The sequence below is a fragment of the Camelus dromedarius genome, chromosome 24 (genome assembly GCF_036321535.1).
Source record: "Camelus dromedarius isolate mCamDro1 chromosome 24, mCamDro1.pat, whole genome shotgun sequence".
In the NCBI taxonomy this organism is placed as follows: Eukaryota; Metazoa; Chordata; class Mammalia; order Artiodactyla; family Camelidae; genus Camelus; species Camelus dromedarius.
The window spans coordinates 1,131,516-1,153,920 of NC_087459.1; the positions used below are offsets into that span (position 1 = coordinate 1,131,516).

General features: G+C 46.9%; 1 protein-coding gene across 4 annotated transcripts in view; it reads right to left on the reverse strand.

The window, feature by feature from the left end:
* The window catches only part of SNX29 (sorting nexin 29), a 591,891-nt gene that overhangs the window by 219,661 nt on the left and 349,825 nt on the right, over window positions 1-22,405 (reverse strand). For all 4 annotated transcript variants that reach the window (XM_064478172.1, XM_010980034.3, XM_031433266.2 and 1 more), the window contains one exon: window positions 21,012-21,118. In XM_064478172.1, the coding sequence (XP_064334242.1) occupies window positions 21,012-21,118 (107 nt within the window). The remainder of the gene's footprint in view (window positions 1-21,011; window positions 21,119-22,405) is intronic.

Below are 22,405 nucleotides of genomic sequence, written 5' to 3' on the forward strand. Positions count from 1 at the left end.
CAGCACGGCCCGGCTGACAAGTCTGCCCTTGGCTGTCAGATCCCTAATAACTTTTTTGAAGAATCTCCAAAGTGCTGGGGAAGCGAAATCGAACGTCTTGCCATTATTCCCAGAGGCCGGGCCGCGGCAGCAGGAGCTCTGCCATCAGCCCTGGGCTCCCGTGAGCCATCATCACTAAACGTGCAAGCTGCCTTCAATTTCGACTAGAGGGAGTGCGGCTGTGAAGGTGGTGAAACATGCATTCAAAGACATTTACACACTCGCCTTCGCCAGAACAGGACGAAGGTTTCAAAAGCTCTGTAACAGTCTAATTCTCCAAAGATTCCACTATTTCAACAAATTGCAAGATGTCTTTAGAGGCCCGTGGTAAATCACCACAGGTTACAGAATGCCAATATTCCACCTCGCCACATAAAAGGGGCAAGTAATTTGACCAAAATCTGAGTGGAAACACTGTTTTTTCCTGTTTAAAGCCCACAGAAGCCTAATTAGGAAACTGCAATTCTGTTGTCAGAGGTTTTCAGAGCCTGGATGGGTCCCCATGTCAAGAGCAATCTGCTTTCCAGGGTGGGACTGGGGTGACTAGGGGTCAGATGCACGATTTAAGGAAGTGCCAACAAATCAGACATCATGATAAATAATGCTTTCATGCAATATTTTGAAAATTGAAAATTAATACAAAAAAATCTATAATGAACCAAACAGCAAGGTTTCACACAAAGAATCGGTGTCACTGAGCTTTCCTTCAGCCTCAGGCTGTGCTGAGGCCGGGCCCCCGACGGCTGCTTTCTGAAGATGGTGCAACATGGCCGCCAAAGTGAAGTGCCATGCTCCCACTGGGGACCAGGGGGTCCAGGTCTCGAGGCCCTCTGCTCTGTGCTCTCGGGATCCCTGCCACCTTGGGCGGCGTGACCGCACCGGCCTCCTCACCCCACGTCGGTCCGGATGTCCCAGCTGCTGAGTGGTCTTCATAAAGTGTAAACGTAACCCGCGCACAGCTCTGCTTACAGGGCTCAGGTGCTTCTCCTGCAGCACCGGCAGAGGGATGCAAGCGGGCAGCCAGCAAGTTGAATTTAGCACGCGATGTATTTTGTTGGACTCCCTGGGTGTTTATGATTAAAATCGGTTGCTAGCATTTTGAAATTACGATTTCAGAAAAAACGCAGATGTGTGACTTCTCTTAACAAAGAGATGTTTTGGCAACACTGGGGCCACTTTTCCCACGAGGGGGTGGCGAGACCACAAGCTCTCGGGCCGGTATCAGTCCCACTGTGTGCCGGGCCCTACGCCAGTGCTGGGGACACCGCGGCGGTGCAAGTTACCAAACCGCCCACCCTCGTGGAGTCTATGTTCTGATGGGACGCACGACAGACAGCGTAGGTGGAACAGAAAGTCAGAAGACAACTAAGACGAAAAAAAGCAAAGCCGGGAGAGGAGATTCGAATGGTCGTCCATGGGGGAGAGGGGAGAGCTTTAAGCAGGGTGGTCGGAAAAAGAAGGAAATCCGCCATCTGCAACAACGTGGATGGACCTTGAGGGCATTACGCCGAGTGAAAGGAGTCAGAGAAGGCCAAAAACCACGTGGTCTCACTTAGATGTGGAATTGAAAAGAACTGAACTCAGGGGCAGAGAGTGGAGTGGTGGCCGCCGGGGTCCAGGGAAAACGGAGATGTTGGTGGAAGGGGCAACCCTGCAGTTATGAGATGAGTGAGTTCTGAGGATCTAACGTACAGAATGGTGACTAAGGCTACCAATACTGTACTGTCTACTTGAAAGCCGTTAAGAGAGTAGACCCTCAGTGTTCTCACATCACACGCACACACGGCAATTTCACAAGGGGATGGAGGTGTTAACTAACCTTACCATGGTGATCATTTCACTCTATATGCATTAAATCATCACGTTGTACACCTCTTCAACTCACACAGGTTATGTGTCAATAACCTCTCAACAAAGCTGGGGAAAATAGGGTGGTAGGGAAGGGCCCGCCAAGACACCCCTGGGCGTCTGAGTGAAGACCTGATGGAGGTGAGGGAATGAGCCCCATATGCAGGCCTGGGGCACCTCTGCTCAATCCCTTCTCTTGAGGAATGTCCTCAACTTCCTCATGCCTCAAGTTTCTTCATCTATAAAATGAAAAATACAAAACATATCTCCCCTCACAGGGTTGCTGGGTGGGAGAGGACTGAATGAGACACATACGTGGAGAGTGCTTAGCACAGCGCCTGTACAGAAATGCTCAGTAAATGCGGCACCCAGCAACCCCGCCTCCCACACCACCACCCCCGCCGCCACCACCTCTGACTCCATCAATAACACCTCCACGCCATGGCCTCCTGTCTCAGCACCAACCCCGCCGCCACCACCATTACCTCCGCCAGCAGTGATACCACCTCCACCACTTCACCAGTAATACCTCCGCCGACATTCCATCCTCCATCAATGACGCTGCCTCCCCACCACCCCCTCCTCTATGAACGACACCTTCACCCCTACCCCCTCCTCCATCAGTAACACGACCATTTCCACCACCACCATCACCACCTCCTGCAACACCACCACCACCTTCTCCACCAGCCCCTCCACCAGCCCCCCCATCGCCACGAGGATAAGGATGAAAAAAAAGAGATAAGCCCCTTAAACAAACCAGGCTGTCTGGGGCCTTCTTAGATCTTTCCAACCCACCCACACTCTGCTTCCCGACGGACGGGCGACTTCGTGGCGCAGTGACCCCTTCACTACTCCCTTCACGCTGAGGTAAGGGACCAATCTGTGCTGTCAAGGCAGTCAACACTTAGAAAAAAAAATCTACTTACATTCCTGTATTTTGCAGTGAATTAAAAAGCAAAGACTTTTCCAGCACTCAGCACACGGGAGGCACTATCTGGTAAATGTTTGGAGAACCGAACTCCTTTTACTATGGCCCACATGCCTGCCCTGTTCTGACACTCATAGCTATGGAATCACATATGAGCTATTCATATGTAGGGGCTCAAAAAAATTGTATATATATATATATATATAGGTCCTATAGGTATATGTATATATGTATGTGTGTATATGTGTATATACACACACTTCACACATTGACTCTAAATTCTAGTTGCTACAGATTTCAAATCATCAGAAAGCTAAAATAACCAGTTTTTTTTATAGTGTCACACTATGATAACTGATGTTCGTAATTATGGCCTTGAGGCAAGGCAAGCTCCTTAACTGCCTTCTAAATTATCGAAGATCAAATTATGTTCAGTTGCATTTTAGTGTTAAGTGTATTTTAATTATATTCTCATTCTTGGAAAATTAGTAACCCACACGGCTAAAATAGATTATCAAGGCAGCTTTGTGAATAAAACATTCTGGATAAGACTCAGATTTCCAGAATGTTCTCAAAAACCCATAGTCTGCCATCATTCTAGGTAAATGAGAATTTAGAATTTATATCCTCTTTTTCCTAAAATAATATGGCCACTTGTAAACACGTGTATTATGGAATACTATTTTAAAATTAAGTAGTAAAGGAGGGAGGAGAGGCAGAAGAACATATGAAGCCAATAGCAACACATTAGAATAGAACACATATGTTACAATGTCTCTACTTTAGCTGACAATAAGCCCACATTTGCCTCTGAGCTTCCTAGCAGGCAAGGCAAAGAAGAAAACATGATCAGTGGCCACATTCACAGCATCCCAAAGACTTGACTATTCAGTCCGAAGAATCATTCCTGGTACTTCTGTCACACAGAAGTTACTTACATTACACACAATGCGAATCATCAACAACATCCTTACCCACCTGCCTGCAAAAAACACAATAGTGATTTTCTGCAGGTTGTATCTCCTAATACCCCAAGGATGGAGGTCAGAAACTCAAATGCCACTGAAAACACTTGAGATGGGCTGGGCTGGGAGAACAGCAGCGGGTGGTAGGCAGGTAAGGACTGTAATAAGTGGAAAAGTTTGTCTAGCATCTGAAGGAGGCAGCAGTGACTCAGCTCCACCCAACTGCCCCTGTGTGGGAATATGGGCTGCATGCTTCCAGAAAGTCCAATGTTTTAAATTATGAAATATTTCAAGTACACAAAAGAAGAACTATCATAGATACATGTAGGAAGTAAGTAACAGTAATAAAACAAATTACCTGCATACCCCCTCACTGCCTGTATCACTTAAGATACAGAACGGTCTGGTACTCTCGAGAACCTCTCCTCGTTAGCACTACCCTGCTTTTTATACTTGTCATCCCTTTGGTTTTCTGTATGGTTTACCACATGCATGGATTCCTAACCTACCTCCTGTTCCATTCTACATTCTCCTCATCTTTATATAAATAAACATGTTCTGCAACTTGCCACACGGTACTCCCGAGACCCACCCACGCTGACGTGCACAGCTGAGGCTCATCCATTCCCACTGCTGTACTGATTGCTATGCCACGCCCACCACACTTTAAAAATCTCTCTCACTGACGGATGTTCCAGTTGCACTGAATGTTCTGTCATCATGAGCAATGCTAGAGACATGGCTGCCTGTGTCTCTCCTGATGCGTGCAGGCAAGTGTTTCGCTAGGGTGGGGCTCAAATCTAGAGTTTAACATTGGCCAAGTCAGTTGCAATTTAAAAAGAACAGAGGAGGTGCCGAGATGGCAGAGTAGAGAGACCCAGCTCGCCCTCTCTCACAGGTACACCAAGAATTACACCTACAAACCCACTGAATTGCACACAACACCTACTGAACTCTGCAGGAGTGTCTCTCGTGTCGAAATACAGCAGGATTCTCAAAAAATCCAATAAACAAGTTTATACTGTAGAGCACAGGGAACTATATTCAATACCTTGTAGTAACTTATGGTGAAAAAGAATATGAAAATGAATATATGTATGTGCATGTATCACTGAAGCTTTATGCTGTACACCAGAAATTGATACATTATAAACTGATTGTACTTCAATAAAAATATATTGAAAAAATAATTCAAAAAATAAAAAGAACATTCAGATCAACTCTACATGTGCAAGGAAAACACCCCTTTGGGCTAGATGCCGTCACTGGCTGCTGGTCTGCAGCCTTCAACTCAGGCTGACAGCTTCATGGTAAACTGTAAAAGAATATTTCTTTAAGTGGAAAGACGATTCATGTTGCATGTGCTGCCCAGGAACTAGCTTGACCCAAAGACAAGAGGGTCTCACGTGGACAGACCACCCGACCTTCAGGCAGGTGCGTGTGCATACCATTTCTTACAAATGAGCTTTTGGAGGGAGACTTTTGGATGGCACAGAGTGTGACCTTACACTCACTTGCACAAACCCAGAGGGAAGACATATGTGCTCTTGACCGAGGGCAGATTCCTACCCTTTCAAAGGCTGTTGAGCTGGAAATCTGACCACCTGTTGGGAGGTCACACTGTGCACTAGAAATGGCGCGACTAAACCACCCACTGCTGACAACGCCTTTAGGGTGGGAATCTGACTTCAATGAAAAAAGTTCTAAAACTCTGCAGAGAGTATGATCCCAAGTCTGAAAAACTCAATACAGTCCAGCCAAAAATGAGTAAGAGATAAAACGGGAGTTCGAAATTGGCAGGTACTAACTACTATGCATAAAATATACAAGTTTATACTGTGTAGCACAGGCAACTCTACTCAATACCTTGTAGTAACCTATAATGACAAATATGAAAATGAATCTATGTATGTATACGTATGACTGAAACATTATGCTGTGCACCAGAAACTGACACAACATTGTAAACTGACTATACTTCAATTAAAAAAAAAAGCAGATAGTATGTGACCAATAGTACCTACATTTATATGATAATTATGGGAACAAAATGTTGTCGTAACAGACTCCGAAGTGTCAACAGTGATTCTCTCTGGGATGAACTGCAAGTGAATTTTTTTTTTAAGTTTTCCTTACCTGTAATTTTTTCAACGATCGTGTGTTACTTTTATTCCTAGTGATGCAAGAATGTAACTAATCAAATTACTTGAGATCTCGTGCAATGGCCACTGTCCTAAAGAGCCAAGAATGGGTTCTCCTGAACTGAGGAAACTTTTAGAAATTGGTGAGATTTCTTTCAAAATGTATTTACCCTAAAACAGGGCTCCAAGAGAGTCTACTGTGCTTTGTAAAAGGTACTACTGAACAGAAAGTTTCCAAAATGCCAGCAGAGCAGATAACACAAGCAACAACAATAAGCAGAAAATGATAGTCGGCACCCAAAATAATAATAACAACAACAACCACCACCCATATAGAAGTATGTCTCCTTCAACTGTAGAAGTTGACTTTTGCTTTTTTGGAAATAAAAATTTTCATAAATAAAGTTTTACTAGCACACAGCTGAGCCTCACTTTATTCCTCTATAACGCACCTGCCTGGCCCACAGCAGGCACAGTACTGACCCACAGTGTTATGATCTCACCACCACCGTCATCATCAGATAGGTAAAATCATCCAGATCAGGGGCTGGCACGCTACCCCCTGCTGGCCAGCTCCGGCCCACTACCTGATTTGATAAATAAAGTTTTATTAGAACACAGCCAGGTCCACTTGTTCACAGACTGTCTGAGGCTGCTTTGGTGCTACAGTAGCAGGGGTGAGTGGCTGTGACAGAGACCGCGTCGCCCGCAATGCCTAAAATACTTCTTATTTGGCCCTTTATAGAAAAAAGTTTTCTGATCCATGATCTAGAAACTGTGAAATATTATACAAAAATAAAAGTTCTAATTCTGATGTGTCAAAAAAAATAATTGCAGGAAATTTACCTTTCTTTCCCTACATACATAAAGGCTATTGGCACCAAGTTTCTGATGTAAAATGGCATTTTAACTGCTGACAGCCCATTTAATCCAGTCGATTTTCATCACTTTTCATCCAAATTGACCACCACTTTGCTCTAAAATATATGCCATCAAAGCAGTTCAAACCTCAAACACTGGGAAGGCAGTCGTTACGCTATTTACGGAGAAACCGATAACCTGCTCTCCTCCTGAGCTACGGCGAAGGGATGCAGGAATTTTCCACCAATTGCACAACCTTTTGCTACCAAAGCAGAAAAGATTCTTCAAGGCGACAGAAAGGTAATGTTTTTGCATTTAAATCCACTTTTCCTCACAAAGGGAAAATAATTTCTACATGGTAGGAATCGGGTTGTTACCCCAGAACACATTTCATTTAGAAGAGAAGACAGGAATTTAAAGGACTCATTTTCAGACGCACTCATCTCAGGCATCTGGAAACGAAAGAGCTGGGCCACGGAAGCTGGTCTTTGTAGAAAAAAGTTTTCAAGATTTTGTAAGACTGGTCTCCCATCTCTGTCTTTACATTGTTCAAAATGGATTTCTTTTTTAAACCACCTGGAGGGTGTGGGGAGAAAAAAAAGGCCAAAGAACCCAATTTCAATCTCCTTCACTGAAAAAGAAGCATCATTCTTTGCCCAAAGCAGGCCACAGTTGCCTGCATGACCCAAGAAGTCAGTGAGTTGGGGCACTTTCAAGGTTCTGTGAAGGGGAAAGAAACTTTTTTTAAGAAGTACCTGTCACCATATGAAAGAGGCTGACAGCTTGCCTGGCAAAGCTGAGTTTGGGGACTGAAATGGAAGCTGTGAGTCACGTCAAGGAAGCCCGAGCAGACAGAGTGTACTCAGGTCCCCGCTTCACCGGGGACAGAAGTAAAGTTTACCTTCGTCACCGGAAGCGGTGGAAAAAGCGGGATGCTGATGGGGAAAAACTAGCCCAAAGCAAGCTGTGAGACAGGGTTGTTTCCTGAAAAACACAACTAAGAGCTGCGGACAGCTCGGCAAGTAAAAGTTCTGAGGTTGGGAGGCGGGGGAGGCAGGTCAGGGGTCTGAAAAGGCAGGTTCTCAGAAAGCTGTCAGGCCTGGAATTTCACTCCCAGCTCTGCCACAGCAGCTGTGTGAGCTCACACAGCAGTCACCTCAGCACGCCTCAGTTTCCCGCCGTACAGGACGGAGATAAGAGTAATACCATCACTTCGAGTGACCTGGAGGATCAAGTGAGATAAAGCGCTCAGAAAAGAGCCTGGCGGCGTCTAGGCGCTGAACAGACGTAAGCAGGCAGCCTGGCAAGGATCTGAACCACCATGAAGAGACACCTGCCCAGAAGAACAGAGCGGCTCAAAGTGCACTGAGTGAAAGGGTTCTCTATGCTTTTTATTTTTGTAATCCACTCAAACGCGCCCCGAAAGTGGGTTAAATTTAAATGTTCAACCTATTCTTCCTACAGAGCTATTGGATCAAAGCATGTTATTAGCCGGGCTACAGAACTCATTTGTTTGATAATTTGTACTGCAATGAGCCAGGAGAAGCGACAAAACCCCCAAGTTGCTCCAGGTCCAATTTCAAGTCTATTTCAAGAGCTTTCTCCTAGAAGACAGTCATAAAATGTGTTGGGAAACAGAAATGGCAAGCTTCACCTCCAACGAGGGCCGTGACATCCCACAGCGACACCTCGGTAAGCGAAGGCCCTGTCTGAATGGCCAGGTGACAGGATCACAGCCAATGCAACCATCAGAACCGGCTCCAAATACCAGTTCGACCACTTCTCAGTTGTGTGACTCAGGTTATTCTATTCACCCTCTCTGAGCCTCAGCTTCCTGACCTGTTGGTGTGAGAATTAAATGAGAGGGTGCATGCGATGCTGCCTCCTAGTTTTTGACACATAGCATGTACTTATTAAACGGTATCAACTGTATTCATTTATATTTCACAGTTATTCCTTTATTCATTCATTTCTAGGTGAATGAGCCACTTTGGGGAAAGTTTCTACTTATTCCACGTAAGACAGGTGTTCAGAGAGATGTTAGCAGCAATTCTTACATACAGGCTTGGACAGGGGTAGTCAAACCACGGCTTCTGCAAACCTATCACCAGGGCCACTGTGCCTTGTGTCAGCCCTTCAACGCAAGAGAACAGGCAGGTGACAGAAGATTTGAGATCCTTTAAATAAAACAAACAAGAACATCAGGCTATGGGAGGTAAGGTCCTAAGTCTGATGATCGCGTATCAAGGGCCACCTTTAAAACGACAGGCACCCTCAGGCAACATTTTTCACAAGGTGTTTCCCAATCACACCCAAGCAAATCTGCTACAGATCTTCAGGCTGGAAGTCTTCAGGTGCCATCCCTGAGGACCAAACTGCAGAGCCTTCTTTTAAGAAGCAGAAGTCTCTCAGCACCACGGGCTTGACCCACAAAACGACACCTTCCTGAACAAGTCAGAAACGGCTGGCTAGGCTTTAGAAGGGAATTTCTATCAAAAGCCTGAGAGTGGCGAGGGGGTGGGAGGTGCAGCAGTCCACGTGTGTCTGTGTCAGGGAGAATCGGACAGGAAAAAGCAGAGGAAAGAGAAAGCTTTCCAATTGTACCACCTGCAGAAAAACAAACATTAATTGTAGCATCTGAAACCGAAAAGACTCTAATAGGAATGGTAAGTGGACAGAGTCAATAGAAACAAAATCAGAAGACGTCCTCCTCTGTCTCATTCTATCAGGTATCGGGCAGTTGCCTCCCAACAACTTAGTCAAACCTTGCCACATGCTGTTCCTGCCACCTGGACTGCCCTTTCCCTCCCTGTCTCTCTGGCAAGTTCTTATTCTACCTTCAAAACCCAGCTAGTTTAACCCACTTAGAAATGAACACTTCTGCAATTATCTTCTCAGAGACACCGTAAATCATGTCACCTCCATCACCAGATCTGAGTTAATTCCCCTCTTCCCAATGTTTCTTGGGCTTCACTGATCACTTGCTGCTATAAATTACTGTTTTATGAAGCTAACTCACCTACCAGGCTTCAAGCCCCTTGAGGCAAGAGAGAGGGTGATTCATCAAAGTATCCACTAATCCAGCACTCATTCATTGATTTGTTCGCTCACTCATTCATCCGTCCACGCATGCATTCAAACACTCCCTGAACACACAAGTGGGCCTTGGTCGTCTGCCACCAGGGCGTCCGCTTCCAGCCTAGCAAAGCCTCAGTGTTCATCTGTGTTCACCCCCTCCCCAGCCTTCCTTCCCCACGTCTGAACGGGGCTCTTCTCTTAGCTTTGGCACATGAGTGGGATCCTGAGATTGGCTGAAAAGGGAGAGGTGGGCCTAAGTTCACTCTATTGGCAGGAACTCAAGGCTTATCCCAGGGGTGAAGAAAGAGACTCCTCCTCTTCCTCTGAATGTGAACCTAGAAGAAAAACTATCTGCCCAAGGGTTATCACAGACATTTGTGACCAGGAAGGATAAACCCACCAAAAATGACATCAATCCAGACACAGTAGAGGCAAGAGCCAGAGAGGGAGACAGGAGCTGGGTAACTGAGCTCGCATCCCAAGATTCAGCCATACCCAAAGCCAAACTCTCCCTTCAGTCACGAAGTTCTTTCTGGGCACAATCAGGGTAGGCTATGCTCTGCTATAATAACAGGCAAACCCTGGTATCTCAGTGGCTGAACAGATAAGGTCTATTTCTGCTCTCACAAGGTTTGTAGTGGGCCCAGCAGCGTGACAGGACCACTCCCTTCTAAGTGGTGACTTGGGGATCCAGGCTAGTGCCACCCTGTTGCTATGCCACATGGAACACATGGCTTCCAGGGTCACCATGGCAAGGGGAATGAGAACAGAGAAAATTCACACCAACTCCTCTATGCTTCAGCCTTGGGTGGCGCTCGTCACTTCTGCTTATAGCTCACTGGCCAGAGCAAGTCACGTGGTCTCAACCTAACCTATGGGAGACAGGGAAACGCACCAGTTCTGCTTGTCCAGGGAGAGAGAAATGAGACAGCACAACCTCAGCCACACCAGACTGTCACCTACAACCTAAAGACTCCGAAATGATATAAGCTCCAGCCGGGTGCCAGGGATCACGGTAGATGCGGCAACGACAACGGTGAACAGGACAACTGGAGAGCTGCCATCACGGAGCCCACAGCACAGGGAGAGGCGGGGAAGAGCGAGGGAGACAAGCCTAGGCGAGACAGACGAGCACTTCGCAGCGCACAGGCCGGAGGAGGAGCGGGGGCGCAGGCGCAGCCGGACACCTGGGGCCAGGTGACCCCAGCCTTCCGAGGGGCACAGGGCTGGTCGGGGAGGCCTTCTAGGATGAGACCTGAAAGCTCAGACGAAGTCAGCCTGGGCAAATGGGGAGAAGAGAAAACGTGGAGGAAGAACAGGCTCTGAGCCTGTGAAAGGTCCGAAGGTGAGTGTGATCGTGCACATCTGAAAACTGAAACACCTCGCCTCACCGTGGAGGAAGGGCCACAGCGTGTGGGCTCTTACGTTAATATATAAAAAATGGTTTATGTTTAAATGACTCCAAGGTCAAAGGGGAGCCACTGGAGTTTTAAGCAGGAAAACAGTGCAAGCTGACCCGGCCTGGGGTAGTTTCCATTATTCCACCCACGCGCGTTAAACCCACAGCCTTCCTCCTCCCACCTCCCTGCCCTGGCATCTCCCTCGCACCCCCAGCTTCTGTAGCTCCACATTGTTAGTGAAAAGCCCTAGATGTTACTGGTGGGCCGGGCTCACACAGCCCTGTCCCTTCACCTGGCACATCCAGAACACGTCCCACCCTATGGGACGATGCACCCACTTCCACTGAGATCAGACAACTCCTTCTGGGGGCCCAAGAAGCAGCTTCAAGAAGCTCCTTCCTGCCTCCAGGAAGAAAGCAAATATAAAACAGGCCTAAAATAGTGTGGGTCTGAAAAGCTGAAAACCAGCCACCATAATTACAAGTATTTTTATCCATCGCCCAGAAAGGAGTAGTGGATCATTTTCCAAGTGTCTCTCTAAGGAAGTTCATCTGTTCAATTTCCAGTGCTCCGGACTCCAGAGACACACCAGAAATGAGGCTGTGATAGGAATGGAAGCTGAGAACTCCTGGGGTGGAGACACCGAGCAAACAGCAGGGCCTGTGGTCTCATCATCAAAGGAGGGCGGTGACCCACCATGAGACGGGAAAAGAGATGCCCAGAGGTCTACAAGAGAAACCAGAAGATGGGCAGGGACGAGCGATAACACGTGAGCGTGGGCAGGTCTGCACAGGAGCACGACTGTCACCTGCAGCTGAGCACGCCCTGCCGAGCGCAACACGTGAGGAAGGGCCGGGGGTGGGGGGGGGTGGGGAGAAAGAAGGCCCACCTGGTGAGAAGGGGGCACTGCTCAAAGAGGAATCTTTTCCTCTGCTACCCTGGGCGGGTCACCTCCGCACCCAGGAGCAGGCTGGGGACCTCTGATGAGCTCAGGAGGCATCGGGATAGGCCTGCCATCTGGGCAAGCACTCGGGCTTGCTTACGTCAGTAAGGCTTACAGCAGGTACCCTGTCTGTCAGCTCGGCTGTATCTCTACCGCCCCTCTTTATCCCTTCCATAACTCCCTCGGGCCTGACGAGCTAACAGCTAGCAGGCTGGTCATGGCTTCCATCGCCCCGCCTCCTCTTGGAGTTAAAAGCAAAGCCAGCCAGCCAGGAAGGCCTGGGCCCTGTCTCCAGCTGGGCTTGATGGAAAGAGCACCAGCTCTGGAGTCAGACAGCCAGGGTCACGTCCTGGTTCTACCCGTACAAGCCCTGTGACCTTGGGCAGGTGGCCTATCACCTCCAAGCCTCAGTTTCCCCATCTGGGAGGATGCAGCAAACATTAGACAATCCGCTGCAATGCAATTAGCAGAGGGCCTAGAAACAGAATAAACCCTCGACTTCGGCTAATGGATGTTAACATCGGTACCATCAAGGTTTGGTGTGAATTTTTTTTTCCAGTAAGTATCACCAAAAGTCTAGGAGGTCACAGAGTATCGAGCACATAATACCTCATAAAACACTGGTGGGAGAAACTCTCCAGGACCCACAATCCAGTTTCTTCAACTAATTTATTAATATATTACTAACTAATAAATTACAAGTAAAGAAGAAATAGAGAAAAGGGAAGATAGAGATGTGAAACCAGATGTAAAAAGACTTAAGAGCTTTTTAACCCATCACAAAGTGTGGATGGACATTTGGAACTTTCTTCAAACCTCTGTTTGAACTGAAAATGGGAACACTCACCAAATATCTGGTAATGTTAAGAAATTACTGCTTCGCCACTGAAAAAATCTTTAGCATCAGCTCCCCATATATATATTTATTACTCACAAATTACATACGCATGCTATTGAATTCCTAAGTGTTATGTGTATTACAAAACATACATAAAATGGAATCTTAGAAGAATGAAATAAAATAAATAGAAAACTTTGTAAAAGAAGCTATTGCTAATTTTTAGGTGTGATATTATAGGATTTTTTTTTTTCTTTTTTGGGGGATTCTTTTTCTTAGACAAAATAGGAGGGCCCGTCTGTTTCATTAGAGATCTGTTCCAAAATACCTTGGGAGGAAACCCGTGCTGTGCTTTGGACTGGCTTCAACATACCATGAGAAGCTGTGGAAGCAGGAAGATGATGGACAAAGCGAGACTGGCCATGAGTTGGCAGCCACTGCAACTGGGTGATGGGTACAAGAAAGTTCATTCTAGTCTTCTATTCTTCCAAAGTATCCATAATAAAAATACGTTTTGAAAAAAGTACTGGAGCTGCCTGTGATCTTCATTAGTTCATTCATACACAAGGGCACAAGGGAGGCCTGGAAACCTGCACGTGGTGGTCACACCCCCTTGTCTCCAACCTGCGCTGTTGTCAAGAATCAGTGTAGCCGTGCTGGTGGCAGGGCTGTGATTGATAGTAACTGGAATTAATGTAGAAAGCCAGGTAGAGGGGACGAAGACCTGGGCTTGGACACCTCGCGTGAACCAGGTGCTAAGGTTCCTTCTGCAGGAAACTGAGGCGGGGAACAGGGAGCAGGGGACCCTGTGATACTGTGATTTGTAAGAAATAGGTATTTAGTCTTGGGCCACAGTTCTGGGCTCACAGCTCCCCAAATCCTCAGAATTTCCTAAGCATTGAGAATGACAGAGATGTCTTTTGTTATGTTAATGAGGTGACTTTTGGAAGCACCCAAGGATGGGGGCTGGTTGCCAGGAGAACCAACCACATGATGAGAGAGCTGGAACTTTCAGTCCCACCCACTAGCCTCTGGGGAGGGGAGAGGGGCTGGAGGTTGAGTCAGTCACCAATGGCACATGATGTGATCAATCTTGCCTCTGTAATGAAGCTTCCATTTTTATGGACAGGACAGGGTTCGGAACACTTCTGGGTTGGTGAACACAGGGAGGTCTGGGAAGAGTGATGTGGCCCGAGAGGGCGTGGATGACCCGCGTCCTTCCCCCACAACTTGTCCTAAGCATCTCTCCCATCTGGCTGTTCTTGACTTGATCCTTTTACAACAAACCAGCGATCTAGGAAGTAAAATCTTTCTCTGAATTCTGTGAGCTGCTCTAGCGAATTAATCAAACTCAAGTAGGGGGTCTTGAGAACCTCTGGTTTACAGTCAGTCAGTCAGTCAGTCAGTCAGTCAGTAGCACAGGTAACAATCTGAAGTGGAGTGTGGTCTGGTGGGACTGGCCCTCTACCCACGAAATCTGGTTCTATCTCTGGGTAGGCAGTGTCGGAATTCAGCTGAATTCTCACTCTGCTGGCGTAGGGAAGCCCAGATACACACACACACACACACACACACACACACACACACACACACACACACACACGTTGGACTTGGGTTTCTTGGGCCTCCTAAAAGGTGCTCTGTTAAAAGAAGCCTCTCTCTGATACTCCAACCTGAGAGTCACTGGGACTGGCATGGACCTCTTTGATAAGGTTTTTTTTTTTTTTTTAATGGTACTGTGCTTTTGTTTTGTTTTTTTAAGAGCTCTCATCTTTTACAGATATATCCTGGAATGCTTGGGAATGGAATGATATAAAACCTCAGGATGGCTTCAAAATACCACAAGAGACTGGAGAGGGGATCCAGATGAAACAAGACTGGCCAGGAGTTCCTAACTGTTGAAGCCAGATGATGGGTATTTGGAGGCTGATTGAAAATCCTCCATTTTTGTACCTTTTCCGTGATAAAAAGATTTGGCCTTGGGGGCTTGGCCTTGTTAGCCATTCACAGCATAGTGGGAATGACCTTGTCACTCCAGAAAGGAGAACTCCTTACCAGTTTCCATTCACATATAACAAGCACTTAAACACCCAGTTTTGCATCATGAGCAAACTTTTTTTCCCTTGCGAGGTGAGAGCCTGGTTTCAATCTGCTCTGCATCGTATAACATTAAAAAACACAAACAAACTCGTATCATACTTGCCATTTTGAGCTGCAGTTTACATGTAGATTTCAGCTCAGAATTCTTTATCCTGAGTCCTTACACAGAACCCCGGCTTTTATTTAAAAGCTTGTTTTCCTTCTGTATACATCCAGATACATCCAGTGCTGGAATCCACTGGTGCTAATTTATGAAGCCAGTGCTGGTGGTATAACTGCTCCCAAGGACCCGGCTGCTTCAGGAACTTTTACATTTTATTAAAATGATGATCACATTCACAGTTATCCACAGCATGTGATTATGAATGTATTTTTTTTACCAGCTTGACGCTTAAGCTTTCTTTCCCATTAATAGTAACTCTGCCATTATAATGAGAATAAATGCTACTGATACACATTTATTTCACCCATGAGCCAAAATTCAGGGACTATAAATGATAAGTATCCTATAATTTGAAAAATCAATCAACAGCGTGCTGAGTCCTAGCACATGGAGGAAGTAACGATCTGTTTGCAGAGGACGGACGGGCAGCACCCACGCACAGGGCACGCCGGTGCGCGAACAGCGGGGCGGGGGGCTGTGATTAGGACTTAGGGCAGCATGGAGAAGGCGGGATAAAGGAGCCCTGGCATGCAGAGAGAGGGAGGGAAGTGAAGGGAAATGGCATTTATAAAGCTTCCTACGAGCTAAGGTGCTCCGGACATAAGGAACAGAAAAACAGTCTAACCTGAGCTGCAAAGGGATTACTGCAAACAGTCAGGAAAGTGGGAGAATGCAGCCCAGGGGAGGAACTGGAACCAGAACAGCTCTGGCAAATTCACACGGGAACATAGGGAGAGGCATCAGGACCCTGAAAATGGCCTCTCAAGCATTTTCGCCATTCTTATTTAATTCCTGAGTTAAAGCCCCTATCGCCCTGGCTCAGGTCAACGCCTCCTCCTCGGGGTGAAGGAGGGCAGAGTACTTCTATCTACTCCCCAACTGAGACAGCAAGCAAAGGTGGGGCGCTCACTCCTCCAAAGGAAATCAGGGCACAAGGGAGAAAAGAAAGCACGAAGGAATCTCCTGCCCACTAGAGGCACTGAACCTGATTTTTATATTTAATCCTCAAAGCAACTCTACCAGTCAGTATTACTGGCTGAATTTTACTGACAGAGAAACTGAGGCTTAGAGAGGTCACGTGACAGTGAGGGCCCAATCTGACCCCAGACTGACGCAGGATACCGTGTGCTCTCCAAGCCACCAGGCTGCAGAAGGCAACACGGCACGAGTCCAAATGCCACCAACGTTTTACTTTTTTATTTGATGGCAACTGCTAGAAAAGAACGGGAAAATCTGTGGAGAAGAGTACAAACCAAAAGAACTCTACTTGAATGAGGTAAGGAAGAATCTTAGAGTGTATCTATTTTGGACATGTCCAATCTTTTATCCTCAAAACCCTGGGTGAGAACAGATCCATTTCCTCTGATGTCTAGAGCTTCAAGAGGGATGGGAAGCCTACAAAAGAAATTTCCAAGCATCATCTCTTAACAATCCCAAAGAAAAGGGGACGAACATTCTAGAAGCTCCAGGGAGGTGCCCAAACTCTGCAGAAGTGCTGTTAAAGACACAGTGCTAGGACCCCATGAGGCAGGCTTAACTCTACGTCGTCGGCACTCCTGGCATTTCAACCCTGTTTCCTAATGATCATAACGAAAGTGTCTACCTCACCCCCGAGGCCGGGAGCTCCAGAGAGACAGGCACTGTGTACTGTTCATTTTTGTAAATGACGACCAGCCTTGGTTACAGAGACGCTATCCACAAATGAAACATCAATGACTTTGAAATTTGAAAAAAGAAGGAAAACTCAGTCTAAGGAAGAAAAGGCCATCTGAGGAACATCTCTGTTTCAGCCTCACATCCTTGGTGGCTCATCTCCTAGAATCGACTCTACTGCTCCCAGGGTAGGGGAAGCGACTGAAGGCAGAGAAAGGAAACTAAAGGCTGGACACTCAGGAGATGCTCAGTAAACATGTGCTATGTGAGTTGGTACCACCCGTCTGTCACTCAGAGTCCTCTCCAGACTCTCCAAGCTGAAATACCCCCTAAAATCGACTGCCAGAAAAAAAGTCATTTCGAGACTTTTCCACCAGCATGCTCTGAGCCACAGGGGTGCCTCTGACAACTCACTCGCGATCTGAGAGTTAAGAGAAGTCCATCCAACACTCGTAAACATGACCCTGAACTGCTGAATCCACTTGATAAACTGCCATTCCATCTGCTATTTCTGAAGTTCCTACTACATGCTGGAGCCAAATTAAGCAATGAAAATACAATTAAAAAGATGACACCCACAGTTCCCCCAAGGAGCTCCCGGCCCGGCATTCTATTACAAATTGCTCTGGAAGCAGGTAAGCCTGAGCGCAGCCAGGACGCCTTCGCTCTCTCCTTCCGCCGTCACTGAGGGTGTGGGATGAGGCCCTCCCAGCACTACTGCAAGTGGCCGATGCACCATATTTCCATCAACTATTGCTGGCTTCCCTCCTCGTCTCCCTTCATGCATTCTCCCAAACGTGACGAGAGACTGGCCCTTCTCATCAAGGTCTCTTTTCTGCATTGAGCCCAGCCTTCCACAGCTCAGCAGGATTATGGGTTTGGGCTCTGGTGCTAGACGGCCTGGGTGATTCGAACGCAACTCTGTCTCTTACCAGCTGAGAAATCGTGGGCAAGTTTCTTAACTTCTCGAAACTCTATCCATGAACAGTATCTTCCTCAAGGAGCTCTGCCAAGGATCACAGAGTTCATCGACAGAAAGCCTTAGCTCAGTAAGGAGAATTAACAGTACGCACCTGACGGCTTGCTGCTAGTGTGACAGCCACTCTTGCACACTTAGTGTCTTCATATTAGGGTTCCTCCCCTGCCAGATAAACAGACACCTGCCAGGAGTGGCTTTTTCTTCTTGTTTTCAAAAGGTGACCACCACAGGGTGCCAGGAATAAACCCCGCACCTACTTGGCCCCCGATGCTCACCAGCTATCGCGTACAGGGTTGACTCTGGGCTCTGAGCCACGCAGTGTGCGGCGTGTGTGTGCAGGTAGGTGGAGCGGTTTCAACGCCCTGAAGGACACCTAGAGAAAGAAGGCTCAGGGACTCCCTTTTCACTGGGATGAGTCACAGAAGAGGAATTCAGCCGTTGGGGTATTTTAAATAGTCCTATTACTTAAAATGAACTGTTTTTCTTCCTTTGCCCTTTTGAAATGGAAAGAGTAGTGCATCAGCTTCTCCCCCACATCCTTGCACTGCTCCTCTCTGACACGTGTTTACAACTCTTTCTTGGTGAAAAGCAACCCATTAATAAAATGACAGATAGCATCACGAAGAATGGGCTTGATTAATGCTACATAAAGGGTTCGCAGAAGTCTTGCTGTAATGAAATGCTAATGCTACTCACAGATGAAAGTTCACTGACAGAACCTCACTTGGCAACCAAAATTCAGAATAAAAAAAATCGATGCGGGGTAGTAAATGCCACCGAGGACCGTCTCTGCTTTAGCCTCATGTCTCTCCCAGCCTGCTGACTGGAGCCATCAGCTCCACTGCCCCCAAGGTACGGGACTCACAGAAGGACGCGAAGGAAGGCTTACAGCCAGCAAGGGAAGGCTTCACACCCTGACCACCGCTCCCTCTCTCATAGGTAACAAAGCAACAACGCAAGTGGAACCGACAGTAATACACACCTTGATCTTCCCCGCACACCCCAGCTGGAACACAGTGAGACTTCCTCATGGTCAAAGCGGGAATAAACAGTGAATGAACCAACCAAGCAAGCACCCGGCCCACGAATGAACTGTGGGGCTTCCTCAGAGGGTCAAGCAGCCAGTCGATTCATCCTGAGCCGGAGCTTCTGATGACCACATCAGGCCCCCAGATGCGCCCCAGGCCCAGAGCCCCAAGGAGTCCAGGGACAAGAGCACCGGTCTCTAGCCTGCGTGGCTCTGACAACAGCCACACAAGTGGACACCTCGCCCTGGCTCCCCTGAAAGGGACAGGAGCTCCCAACGCCCTTTCACTCTGATAAGAATCCTTCACCCTTCTTAGCGTAGCAAACAAGAGCCATGTATGTCCTAGAGAATTTCAAAGACTTTCATTCAAGGGCCATGCAGCATTTACCGCTGGACAAAAAACAGTCACAGACACAGAGGTGAAACAGACAGTCTCGGCCATTGAGGATGTCACAGTCCCGAGGGTAAGGGGCCCGTTCCCCTCTCTACCCAGCTTTCTGCCACCAGCCAATCCTGGTCTTGTGACCCCCCCCCCTTGAATGAGGGTCCATGGGTAGGTGAGATGGTGGGGAGAGACCCTGCAGGGACAGTCTCCCCAGAGCCCAGGCCCTCTCGTCCTGTTTGGAACACTTCCCCTGGCTGTCGGTTTTGCTAAGATCCCAGCTTGCCTTTCCCTGAGCTCACTGTAGTTAGAACTCAAGTTGCTTCAAGCCACTTCCCTTCCTTAGAGGTCATTTAGAAACCAGACGAAACAGACCACAAGGAAGGCAGCCTGAACCAGGCAGGAGCGCAGGGGCTCCCCCTCAAAGGCTCTGCCCCTGGGACCCACCCCAGGTCAGGGATGTCTCCATGGCAACGGCGGGTGTTTTTCTGATTCCAAAAATAGAACTTACTATAGGAAAGTCCTGACAAAAGTACTGAGAACACTTATGTTCTTTTATGTGTGTGTGTATACAAACACATGGCATAATAAATGCTGTCACCACGTGACCACATGTGACCACACCAGCACATACTGTATATACTAGGTACCTAATTGAGAGCTTGGCCTCCCAGCTTTACCACTGAGTATGGTGATAACTAATCGTTTCTGACAAAAACACTTTATCAAAGAGGTACCTTTATTTTTCATTTATCAAGAATATTTTATCAGATATTAATGACATGCGTTATCAAAGGGACTTTTTAGTATCTATCAAGGTAAGTATCTGGTTTTCTGCTTTGATCTATTAATGGATGGATTTAATAGATGAATATCCTAACATTAAACCATGCCAGGAATCCTAAGTAAATCTTACTTTTTATGTGTGTTTTTCCTTTAATATAAAACTGAATTTGACTGGGTGATAGCTTTCTTGAATTTTTAATGCATCCATGCACAAATGCTACTAGTCTATAGTTTTCTTGTTCATGCTATTTTTATCGAGTTTTTTTTTTATATTGGAGTGATATACACTTGAATCAAGGGAACAGATACAGATTTTTTAAATGCTGTAAGGAAATATAAAGAGCAAAGGGCTTTTTCTGTGCACCTTGAAGGGTTTCCTGGAAACCACATAAAACCATCCAGGCTTGCAGCCTTCTGGGATGCAGTTCCTCAACTTTCACAACTTTCTTCCACAGGTTTTTTGGTCCGCTCGGGTAGTAGGCCTCGTCTTCAATTATGACACTGAGCGCTGTGCTAGAAAACAGCCCATCTCATCCACATTTCCCCGTTTATCAGCGCGAAGCCGTACGCGATAGTCTCCTGTTTCTAATCTTCTCCAAATCCAAGAGTACATTTGTTTTCTTATTTTTAACATTACAGATGTATGTTTTCTCTCTTAATCTCCTTGCCACGATTTCTAATTAAATGATATGTTTCAAAGAACCACCTCTTACTTTTCTGTACCAATGACAGTGGTGCCCCCACTTTGTGTTTTGCTTGTTGGGGGAGGGGGTGTGGAGTGTGTGACTGGTTGTTTTGCTAACATTGTTCAGCAGGCTGGGACTGCTGCGTGTAAAGTCCCCAAAGCAGCCAGTGTCGCGGACTCTGCCAGCCTTACCTCGATGAGCTTTCTTTCGTAGGAGCTTGCAAGTTCCTCGGCGACTTCTCCCGGCTTCTGCTCAGGGACTGCAACTTCTCCATCAACATTCCAAAGATTTGGTACAACTTTAGGAAGAGAAAGACATTCCATTAAGTATTTTGACAGTAATCAAAAATAATTCTCCTAGTTTAAAAAAAAAAATTCTTCTTCTCCAAATGACTTCTCCAGAGAGGAAGCTCTTGTTCAAGGGGGAAAAAAAAATCACCATTACTAATCACTTTAATATTGCAACATTTTCACAAAGGTGCAATAAAGTGAATATAAGCTGTATTTAAAAATGGAAGAATTGTCATAGAGACAGATGCACAGGAATCTGGGGAATAATTTTGTCACTGCTTCCCATTTCAGGGAAAAGCAGACAAGATGTAACAGCCTAAGCTTGCAGCTTTTATACTGGTCGGATTTCTCCTCCAAAGAAAAAGTTTTCCAGTGAGGTAGTGTCTGCCTACAGCCTGATGTGAAATGGTAAATTGGGCTCAGATTACACTGAGAACCAATAAAAATTGGCATTTACTGACTGTATGTAGAGTAAAAGCAAGGCAGCTTCTGGACAAACTCTAAAACCAATGCACAAGGACAACGCAAAGGTGCCTTCAGGAGAGATGGGCTCCCAGGTCAGCACAGGAACGAGCATAGCAGACACCCCTGGGCGTTGTGTCTACAATCAGGTGTGTATCCTCGGATGCAAACTTTATAGACAAGAGTAACTAGATAAAAACTGAGAAGGAGCCAGATAATTCCAAGCAATAAGTAGAACAAAAGCAGGGAAGAAGTCCTGCACGAGCAGTTAAGAAGAGGACCCAGTGCTGGGACTGCAGACCACGGATGCGCCCCAGGTCTGACAACAAGCACCAGCCGCGCGTCGTTCTGAGATGAGACTCCTGGATGCCCCGTCAAGTGCAACGAGACGGCGATGGACCAAGCAGGAATCTAAGGCGAGCCCTCCAGGGCCTGGGATGTGAGAGACAGGGACCCCTGTCAGGCACTGAGGGACAAAGTCAGCGTGGGGAAAGGCTGAGCAGAAACAGGAGTCGCTGTGCCCAAAATGACCTGTGGCCCCGTCTTCAGCCCTTCACTGAGCCTCCATCAGGTCACAAATGGTCAGGGCTCGTGGGGGCAGCAAGGCCCCTGAGTGACAATACAGAACACGCTGGAATAAGACCCTAAGTTGTTTCCATCCCAGGAGTGACTACAGCGCCAGCCTCCACCGCCAGGAGTGACCCAGTAACGGCATTAACTTATGTTCACATCCTCTCAAAATCTCATTAAAGACCAATTTAAAAATTCTTCCTAAAGGCACCCACCTTAGAGAAAAAGAAAATGAGAGAGCAAACAACACAACAAAATTTTAG